The sequence below is a fragment of the Haplochromis burtoni genome, unplaced genomic scaffold (assembly GCF_018398535.1).
Source record: "Haplochromis burtoni strain Fernald_Lab_line unplaced genomic scaffold, NCSU_Asbu1 Contig_292, whole genome shotgun sequence".
Taxonomy (NCBI): Eukaryota; Metazoa; Chordata; class Actinopteri; order Cichliformes; family Cichlidae; genus Haplochromis; species Haplochromis burtoni.
The window spans coordinates 141,027-152,217 of record NW_024582653.1 but is presented as its reverse complement, the minus strand read 5'-3'; the positions used below and the strand labels follow the sequence as shown (position 1 = coordinate 152,217).

Sequence of the window (11,191 nt, the reverse complement as noted above, 5' to 3'; positions counted from 1 at the left end):
TGTGTGTGTGTGTGTGTGTGTGTGTGTGTGTGTGTGTGCATGCGCGCGCGTATGTGTGTGTTTTACCTGAAAAAACAGGCTGTCCCCACACTGCCTCCAGAGGATTTCAGAGCGTGGTTTATTCTGACAATACTTTTCATACACCTGAAGCTCTTCTTTCTGAGAGCACAAACACATGTCCAAGTGAGAAGAGGGAAGGCTATTAGGTTTCTCAGTTTCTGTTCAATTCAATCTTTAGTTTTAAAAGTTTGCCACCTTTCTATGAATTTATATGAATATTAAAGGAACCCTCTAGGATATGAATCGAGACAACAAATTTGTTGTGCAAAAATAGAGTGAACATCTTTGTAATTTCGCATGTTATCTGAATAAAAACAACCGTACAACAATACAAAGTATTGGACTTTAAAACCTGGAGAAAAAGGTTCCAACTAAAAAACTAGACTTATGATAGATCTATGATAAATGGCTCACCTGAAGTCTTTGTGTATTAGTACTTTTAGAACTTCAAATCTGTAAGTTAAAGACTTGGCTCCTCCCCGACTTGGGAAATTAGATTATGTGTGCAGTAATTTCTCACTATTATGTAAATAGTTTTTTAACATAAAAACTTACAGCTTTGTGTGTTTTCTTAAGTCTCTGTTGATGGATTTCACACAAACCAAAGACAACACAATAAGTATGTCAATGCTAAGCATGAACAAATTCGATTCACAGTATCAGATCTCCCTGTTTCAAAGAATGGAAGGTCTGGTTTTACCTGTCTAATGATAACTAGATGACAAAAGATTATGGCTTTGAATAACTATCATTGCTCTATATTGTTGTTAAGTCTCAGCCCATGAATAGATCATCTGTGACAAAAATCTGCTTCTCCTTACTTTCTCTACATGCCCAGTGAAGTGCGAATTTGCGCCAGTAATCAGACTCCTTGCCTGTTAGCCCGCAGACCTTTAATGAAGATCTCATTACTCTTTATCTGCCTATTTTTGAAGAATTGTCAAGTCTCGACCTTTAACTTCTTTTGTAAAAAAAAAAAAAAAAAAATGGCTATCTCCATGCCACGTCTCAGCCTTAAAGACGTTTAAGGTTTACAACCTGAGGTCCTGGCAAGGAATTCATTTTCCAGACACCTGATTCTGGAGGGTGTCTATTTTCAGTTTCACCTGCAAAACCTGAAAGGTTTCATTAGTTCCTGTCCTCAGATCCTTCGGGTACCTTTTCTCATATTTCAAAGCAGCATTTGGTTCACTGGACTGAGGAGTTGATACTTGGAAACTGGAACAAATGTTTGCTCTGTCAATGTGTGAATTGTTGGCTGGACATTTTTTTTCACATTAAAGAACAACAAATATTGCTAGTGAGAGACATATTTTTTCCATTATGTCATTAGTTTCTCAGATATGGCAGGAAAAGTATTCAAGTGTCCCTGGTGTGGGTGCATTTAAAGTAAGAGCAAAATATATCATGTTATTCCTTGTACTGTTAAAAGTGCACTGTTATAGCCATGGAGAAAAAAGTAACCACTAACGTAAAGGAAGTACTAATATAAACCCTTTTACAGGTACTTGCGGGTATTTCTAAATACCCACTCTTTTCAGAAAACAGGTTCCAACCAGCTCTGGTTTCTCTGCACAGTTCTCCAGCTCCATGAGAAATGTCCTGCAGAAAATACATGAAAACAAAGTAAGAAAACAATACACATTGCATCCCAATTACTTAAAACTGATTAGGTGTATGCAAATTACATAATCTTTAGGTCTAGTTACTTTAGTCTTTTAATTAGATCTTAGTTAAGTTGGTAAATCTAACTAATCATCAAAGTGATCTGTTAAGAGATGTCGTACTACCATTGAATTCATGAAATAATAAAATCTCTCAGCATTTGATATGTTTTCTGTTTTCTACTGTCAGTAAAACATGAGATTTGCAAATTAGTGTATTCTGTTTTTAAATACATTTTACACATTTTCTCAGGTTTTGATATTTAAATAAATTCACAGAGATACATATACTGATATGAACCACACATAATTGCCTTAACAAGAAGCAATGGGGAGGTGTGGTTTGTGTGCAGTGCATGCTTTGACTTCCTGTTAGTCCAGTTTTTTAGAAATTCTTTAGGGAGAGCTTTTGGTTTAAAATTACAGGATTACCTGAGTGCAACCGGTATATCATTTAATAGTACAAACTGACAGCTATTTGAATGATGCACATTTGCCATCAAGTGAAATATGTTTCTCCAGGCAAAAGATACTTTAAGAGAAGGCACATTACCAGTCATCTGGTAATCCTTTAAAAGAGGAGTTGTTCATATATCACAGTTTTCTGTGATATATCTTTGCTGACATCAGTGTTTCCAAGTTATAGTTGTGTATATGTCGAGGCCAATGGCAAAATAAAGTAAATTCCACCTACTTGTTGTGAAATTCATATATCTCCGGCAGGTTTCCAAACAGCACATCTCTTTTGTTCTCAAGTGATGGTGGCATGAGGTGGCTAAGCTCAGAGTTATTCAGCTCTGCAAAATAACCCTGGGAATCAGGGTGAGAGGGAGGTTCAAAAAATGAAATAATAAAGAAACAACAGCGAAATGTAAAAATCAGTCAGTCTCACTTCAGAGACATCAGTATAAAAAAAACAAATACACTAAAAAAATACTTTTGCACTGATCCTTTTCTTTTTTTGATTGCGAAACGAATTACATTTACTGCATTACATACCACAGCATTGTACAAGGGTGTAGTCACTTCTGCATTGCTTTTTCTTTACATTTTCTTTGCACTACTTTTGCAGTGGCAGGAAACTGAGAGAATGTCAGTCTAGATCCAATGTGTATGAAAACAATAGGTAAACTGTGTCTACCTAGAATGATCCTTTAACAGTTAAAGAACTTTTTAAAATTCTATAACAATTCTGGGAGATGATTAGAAGATTTAAGGACTGTTTACTGTAGTAGCTTTGTTCTCAAGATGTAAAACAGGTGCAATTCCAAGTAAGCAGTTCAGGTCGGCAGCTTTTTGGATGCAAATAAGCCACAACCATGTAAAATGGATACAAAGATCTCAGTCACTTGAAATACTATACCTCCATGATGCTTTGCAGCTCCTCAACATACAGCCTTTCTGTTTCAATTAGTTCAGTCATGATATGCCTGCAAACAGAAAAAAACTTTTTTTTTTCTTATCACACTGACTAAACTAAAAAATAAGCACAGAGAGTCACTTGTGTTCACCAGTCTTCACATGTATTGTATGTATTTGCAGTCTGATGTTGATGCACTGAGTTAATTGCTATAAAATTAGTTATAGGTAGCCAATGTGGGCAGAGGGTAGATTTTTATTCAACTACACGATTTCTTGACATTCCATGGACTGTTTATGTCTACTCTCCTACAAGTCCATGCGTGTTGCATTTTAAAGATTGATCTGAAGTCAGTATTTAGAACAAGAGACACTGAGTAATCCATGACAGGAATCCAAAACATGTCTATGCCAAGTGGTATGAAAAAACTCACAGACTTATCTGTTCTGTCATTGGTCTAGATTTACAGATTTGTGCTACAACAGCACAGGCCTCAGGAAAAGCCCTCAGACTGTAACTGAAGCACTTCCTATAACTTAGTTATATCTAAGAATGTGTAGGAGCACAATGGGCTAGTCTTGTCTGCTCATTACCTGAATGTGTATGAATCCTATCTTACAACTTGCTCACAAGATAAGTACTGACTCTGATTTGTGCAATTTTACACATGACTTCTCCTCCCCCTGACATGCATAATTAAGTTATTTACAGCTGAAATAGCTATGTAAGGACATGTCTTGGGGTCAGTAACAAAAAAATTACATAAACATAAAATTAGTTTGGTTCAATTTGTGTTGTCTATTTGGAAATAATACATTTACAGTCTTTGTGTCATTTAAAACCTACTACTACTATCACCATCTATCCTCCTCCCACTTCAGATGACACACTCCCATCTCTCAAGCTCTCTTTGTCGCACTGAAGCTTCCAAGGCAAACAGTGCACACACTTAAAGCCATCCTCTGCTGAACAGTTCAAGAAAATCCGAAAGGAAGAAGACAACAGAAAAAGCTGATGAACAGAAATAAATCGTAGAAAAACAAGAAACACAAAATCAGTTGGAAAGCGTGAGGAAGATAAAGTTCGACGGGTATGTGGATTCTTGCTTGAGTGATCTGGTAAGTCAGGAACAGTGTGTATGTGAGCTTGCTTGCTGACTGGCATGTGTAATAGCAGAATAGTGTCAAGGCTACAGGTATCAGGTTGTAGTAGTTAACTCAGAGAGGTGGAGAACAACAAAGCTCAATGTGTAAAGTAAATACAGGCAAATACTACTAGAACTCAAAACACCACAGAAAAAAAGCACAAATTGTGCTGTATTGTACAATTTACAGTAAACATCACCTAGAATACTGATATCTGTAACTTATAATAGCTTTAAAATAGTATCAATTTACAGAAGCATCTACTTCCACAACTTTTGGTATTTGGTGTCAGGGCTCTGTGTGCGGGCAGGCGGAAGTGAGGATCCAAATGCAGGACTCAGACACTGAATGCAACTCAAAGACCACAGCTTTATTACTGGCGCAAAACAAAACATGAATCAAACTGAGATTGCTAACACAAGAACACACAGGTGATTCTGAGGGTACGACGCAACACTGACACAAAGCAACACGGGGCTTAAATACATTGAGGCATAGTCAGAGAATGGAAAACAAGAGGGAGACATAGCTGGGAAAGATTAGGGCTAACGAGACACGGGGAGCGAAGCTTGACACACTGACATAAGACATAGCCCTTCAAAATAAAACAGGGAACAACTCACAAAGATGCAGACACAGAACTAGACCTATACTAACCATGGGACACAAAACCTAAGAACTAAACCCTAGACCAGAATAAACTGACACAGATTTGTAATAATAATCAAAACAGGATAACTAAAGAATCAGACATAAATCACAATACAGAACAATACCAAAAAACATAACAAACTGAAAATACTGGGTCAACATGACCCATAACTGTGACATTTGGCTTTGCTTTATGTTCAGCAGGTCAGCTGTGTGAAGTAACAAATTTATCAAAAGTAAGAATGTGGATTCATTTCCCCCTTTGTTTCTACATAACTGCAAGGATGATGATCCCAATAGAGGCAGGCAATCACAACTTATCTAACTTTATGTACCGTATTTCCCGGACTACAAAGTGTTTTGGAAATGACAGTTTTCATCACAAAGCTTTCTTCGTTATGAATTAGCATACATGTTTTTATTGAACATTTGAAGAACTAGCAAAAAAACCCCCAAAAAAAAAAAACAAACTCTTGTAGAGGACATAAAGTCAGAGATAGAAAAGACAAGGAGCAGGTGCATCTAGTACAGGTAGAGCTGCTGCAAAAACCCACAGAGCCCAGCAGCCAGCGTAACAAATTCTGGATCCTTTGCTTTTAGTTAGCAGTTAGCATTAGCAGCACATCCTGCGTCCGATGTGAAAGGACTTTTATGCTGCGCACTGTGACTCACAGCAATGGTCCTGGGTCAGCCCTGACTTTGTGTTAAACTAATCCTAAAGTAATAATGGTATTTCTAACCACTGATATACCACAACTTTTTCCTTTCAACAGCTACTGAAAGTTAGGGGACCTAGCTGCTATCGGATATTTATATAGCGATCCTCCAGCTTCAAACTGTATCACCCTTCAAGGACCTGGGCCCTATTTCAGGAAGCCGGTTTAGAAAACTCAGAGTGAAAAACGATACTCAGGGTTGAGTAACCCCGAACTGTCCAACTCGGAATATTCGGTTTCAGAAAGGCTGATAACAATTAGTTCAGTCAACGCGGAGTTGCTTTAACCCCAAGTTAAGCGCGCGACGAGGATACATAAAGCCCTGATTAGTGGAGCACAGATTAAGCGAGTCACCATGGAGACGGAGGGAAAGAAGGCGCGGTCAATGTATTTTACAGCGCTTGAGGCCGAAATTCTGATGGCAGCATATGCCGATAACATGCAAATTTTGCGGAAAAAAGTAACACAGCCTCAGCTGCAAAAGAAAGGGAGCATGCATGGCAAAACATAGCCGACAGAGTCAATGCGTGAGTGTTAATTTAAACATTGATCTAGGGATTTCCACCCATTTAACACGTTATTTTATTATATTTTATTTTATTTTTATTTTATACATTTTATTTTGTGATGTGATGTGAGCGCAGGTGCAACCCAACAGGCCCCAAACGTTCCTGGCAGCAAGTAAAAATGAAATATAAAAATATAGTCCAAACAGGTAAGGTGTAATTGTATTATGAGCCATAGTGCTTGGTCTGTTTGTCCGATGTAAATCAATTGCAGTTAGAGGCTACATTAATTTCCCTTCTGTAAGCACTTATTGAAATTATCTGAGCACATTACAAGTACATATTTGCTTACTCTGTATGCTCAAATGTGACCCGTTATAGCCAACAGAAAAAAAAGCGGAGGCCCGAAAAACAGGTGGGGGTCCTCCACCACCACCACTCACAGAGGCTGAGCAGTTGGCTTCCACATTTGTGATAATGTTGGCAGCATCACATATGATCTTCACAGTGCAGAGAACACAAATTAGCATCCATTACTATAATGAAATAATTTGTTAGTTTGAAATGCTACAGGGAACTATGTACCTGTACATTAATGCTGTGGAAAGACTTCCTGTTCACATAGTCTCCTTCATTTACTGAAGGAGCAATGATTGGAATGTGAGTGCCATCTATACAGCCAATCACGCCTGGGAACCGTGAAGAATAAATGTAAAATTTAAGTAGTAGTTCAAGTATCACCACATCATGAATTAAGTTTGTTCATCCTGATACCTGCAATTTTGTGGAATCCCTCTTTGATAAATCTTGTGGGTCTATGACCGGGGAACACCACAAACGAGTACAGGAGACGTTTCAGTGCAACTGTAACATTCCTGACTGCCCGACAGACGGTAGCCTTGGAAACGTGCTCAGCGTCACCAATATTATACAGAAAGCTCCCGTTTGCAAAAAACCGAAGTGCAATACAAATAATATGTACAGAACTGAGAGCATGTCCGCGATGTGTCACATGAGCAATATTAGGCCTGAGGATGTTATTCAAATAAATTATAGATTGTGCTGAAAAACGGTAACGTTCACACAGGAAATCATCAGGAAATGATAAAATGTCCAAACGCGCTCTAATCACTCTCTCCCGGCGGAGAGCTCTGCGGAGAATTTGGGCTTCAACATCTACTGGCTCTTCAAGGAAGGGGCACGCCATGTCTGTCAGGTTTCCGACAAAGAGGCGGAGAAAGTTAGGGTTAGTTGTAACTTGCAGGGTTTTTTTTGGCTAAGTCCACACACAAATCTTTTTTACACACACAAATCTTTTTTACACATACAAAACTGATTTACAAGTACAAAATATTTATGACCACATTTTGAGCCCATACAAATCCTCGTTGTCAGTGTCAGAGTCGAACACCCTCTGAAGGGCCGTGGCGGTGTCCTCCTCTCCATCATGCAGCAGTCCAGCCCTTCGAAATCTGTTGGTGATCGTGGATGTTTTCACACTTTTCCACGCTGTCAGATTCCACTGGTGGAGTTGAGCATAACTTGCTTTTCGCAAGTTTATCGCTGCTCATCATCCACGCCTCCTGCTGAATGCGTAGCGCTACTTTGAAGTTTGTTTTTCGCGCTATTTTGTACGGCCAAGAGTGGTATGTTGTGACCAACATACCACTCTTGAACCCCGATACTGTGTGTCTGATCACATGCCCTTCCGCCAGGCAACGTAGTGCCGTACAACAGCGGAAGAAACAAAACAAATCGTCTTACGATATGACAAAAATCATGGACAATCCATAGAAAAGCCGCACCTGACTAAAAGCCGCAGGGTTCAAAGCTTGTGCAAAAAGTAGCAGCTTATAGCCCGACAATTATGGTACTTATTTAATTCTGAAATTAAAAACCAAATTTCAATTTTAGGTGTCATTCACATCACCTTTAATGACGGATCTCAGTTCAAAAAGCTTCTAATGTTTGCCTTTTAAATAAGAAAATATGGGAAATCGAAATCTGACAAAATCTAACAAAAGCACAGCACTGAACTGACTATCAAGCTAGGTTGAATTAACAAGTTTTGAGTGCATATGGAAAAAAATGGACATGGTCTACAATATAACACATCCCCTGGATCATATAAGTTTGATGCGGCCCTCACATTGCTGATAAACATAAAAAAACAAGGCCAGCCTTTTGCTTTATTTTGTTTGTCCTTGTGCACCTTCAAAAAAAAGCACACCTTCATTTATCTGTAAAACTGAATATATGTACCACTGTGTGCTCACCTGTTACAGATGTAATCTGGAGTCTGTACACCAACCCTCTATTGCTATAAATCATTTGCTTAAATTCAAAACGCCTCATTTACAAGGCCAGCAGTGTTTGTGAGAAATAGTCAAACACATTTATGAGCAGTAGTCTACAGACATTTTCACAGAACACACTGACGTTTGACTTTTGAAAAAAGTTAAAGATGTGACCATCAGTATATACAAAGATACTGAGTCATTATTAAAAATTTGCGCAGTAAAGACTCCAGTTCTTGTTCCTGTATTTCTAGCAGGTTGAAAAAGTTGCATTTCCCAGCACAAAAAAGGTAATGGGAGAAAACCCTCTCAATGACTTGGTTTCAAACAGCAACACCAGAGCATTAATATCTACTGATATCTAGAATTATGGCATCTATAAGTATGTAATAACTTTCAGAACAGAAGCTGAGGGAGACTTGAATTAGTATTATAGCTATTATGATTAAAATCCCTAGCCCTTTTCTTCTTGAAAATGAACATGAAAGATATGCTAGCAATGGAAATACGATCCAACATAGGCGCCAAACTGGGGGGGGTTTTTTGAGATAAGATTATCTGTTAACAAAAGTTTGCCTGTTGAACTATTTTTTTGAACAGTTAGCGATTAATATTATCTGACCTTTTCCAAATTTGAGGGTCATTCTACAGACATGGTTTCATTTTATGTATTCAGGTTTATCCCTTATTTGAAGATTTCTTCCAAGCTAACGTTTTGAATGTCTAATTATTTCCTGTAGCACCATTTAAATATATGAAAATGCACAAATTACTGCTTGATGAGCCCTCATGTACAAAGGTATTAGATCATATCATGGTACATTGTTATCACAAGACCATAGGATGTCAGCACTTCAGTTTTCTCATCCTGACTGAATAAGGTAAAAATATGCTGCAGCGAAAATATGTGTTTACACTGTTATGTAGCAACATTCACAGACGTCAGCAGCTTCACTGCTGAGGGGCTGTGTTGGACTAAACCCCCTCTATTATAGGTCTTTGTGCTGGTTCGGCAATTACATTCAGTGTGTTGTTTGCAGAGTGAATCAGTTAGCCAGTGTCGTTAACAAGCGATTTATTATATACACTGACAATTCTTGTGTATTTACATGGGAAAATCTGATTGTACAATGCCAGATTAAATATAGTGAAAAATATCTCTGACCCTTCACGACCTCTGAAATTTTGACCAGCAATAATAGAAATCACATGAATGAAAGACTTCAATGGAAATGAGAGCGAGAGCAAGGGGAAGGATGCCGTTTATGGTTGCTTTATGAGCGGCCATGTGCAATTGAGGTCATTAATAAACCAGTCAGTTGTGCTCAGTTAATTTGTGATAAGACTCACTCAAACACCAGCTTACTTTATCTATTTAACACTGTAGTTTATTTTACTGAGTTGTTATGCTACAACTAGGGCACTTCATGAAGCTACTGATGTGACGGTCTTAGATAGTAATTTCTGAGCTTGTGCAATGATAAACATCCTTTTTTTTTAGAACTGTACAGTTGTTACATTTTTTTAAAAATTCCAGGTATTACTGAAATACTATTAGCACAATCAAGTCCAATCAACTCAGTCAAATCAGTTGGCAAAAAGCACTTTGTGTCTGAGTGAACAACTTTAACCAAGTTGAATTAAGAAAAAAAATTGTTAAGTGCCATTCCTACTGTTTTTATTTCATTTGCCAAGAAATTATCTTTACACAAGTCATGTAAGTAAATTCTAATCAATTAGCAACTGTCACCTAAATATTGGCCTTTTAAATGCAGAGTCACGACTCAAATGGAACTGGGAGCTTGTTGTCACATAAGGATGTATAAATGCCGAGTGTGCTAGAAGGTTTCATGCTAGAGTATAGAAATGCCATTTGAAATTTTGAAGAGACGTGAGTGTGTAGCCAACTGAAAACACATTACAATTTACATGATAATGTTAAATGCTTAGGAACAGTTACAGCCAATAGTAATGAAAGGTATTAGTCATATCAAGAGGAATGAAACTGAAGCCATAATATCTCATGCTCAATCATCAAGGTAAGGAAATCCTGGAAAGTTGACGTGGTTCAACTAGTTCATAGTGTTTTCTGTGGGAGAAACATTTCGTCACTCAACCAAGTGACTTCCTGGGTCTTGGCCAGTTTACAGTTATAAACAGTATGTTTGTATAATGATTGAAATAATTTCCATTGCCTAACAATGAGCGGTGAGGTTAGTTTCTGTCATTATCATGCAAATTGACATGATTGATATCCATGAGCGTTATTCAAAACGGTTTGGAGAATGGCTACAATCGCTATGAAAGCATCAACCACTGCGGACGTACTCCCATGCAGTCCAACATCCCAAATGCAATTGTGGACGTGGCTGATATATCCGTCTGATTGGTATCCTAATTGGTTGACAAGTGGGCTATAGCCCACCTTGAAAAATGAGATAAAAGATTACAAAATACAATGTTAAAACCGCAGATAGTGACTGTAGTACACACTTCATAGTTTTTAACACTATGTTTCACTTTGTTTCTCATTGTATGTTATAACTTCACATGCCTTACATGCTGGCTAATGGTCCAACAACTGAAGGAAGAGGGTCCAAAAACTAGTTGTACCAGATACTGTCATGGTCCTGAGTCTGACGACTCAGTGTTTTGTGTTTCTTTATATTATTCTATGTTCTTGTTTATTCTGTTATGTCTTTTGTTTAGGTTTGCTATGTGTTAGGGTTTTGTTTTATGCCAGCCTGTGTTCCCTCTGTCTGTATTTTATAATTTATAGTAAATGTCCATAT

The 11,191-nt window shown here is 37.9% G+C and overlaps 2 protein-coding genes across 8 annotated transcripts in view; one reads left to right on the top strand and one right to left on the bottom strand.

The window, feature by feature from the left end:
• mcf2l2 (MCF.2 cell line derived transforming sequence-like 2) overlaps nt 1-11,191 on the bottom strand; it is a 106,776-nt gene that overhangs the window by 49,252 nt on the left and 46,333 nt on the right. For all 7 annotated transcript variants that reach the window (XM_005940451.2, XM_005940452.3, XM_005940449.3 and 4 more), the window contains 4 exons: nt 3,088-3,154; nt 2,419-2,534; nt 1,593-1,662; nt 67-159 (listed from right to left, as the gene is read on the bottom strand). In XM_005940451.2, coding sequence (XP_005940513.1) covers nt 67-159; nt 1,593-1,662; nt 2,419-2,534; nt 3,088-3,154 — 346 coding nt within the window. The remainder of the gene's footprint in view (nt 1-66; nt 160-1,592; nt 1,663-2,418; nt 2,535-3,087; nt 3,155-11,191) is intronic.
• The window catches only part of LOC102308445 (lactosylceramide 1,3-N-acetyl-beta-D-glucosaminyltransferase A), a 12,048-nt gene continuing 4,863 nt past the window's right edge, over nt 4,007-11,191 (top strand). Inside the window, exon 1 of the mRNA XM_005940448.3 lies at nt 4,007-4,202. The gene's annotated coding sequence lies outside the window, so the exon portion shown is untranslated. The remainder of the gene's footprint in view (nt 4,203-11,191) is intronic.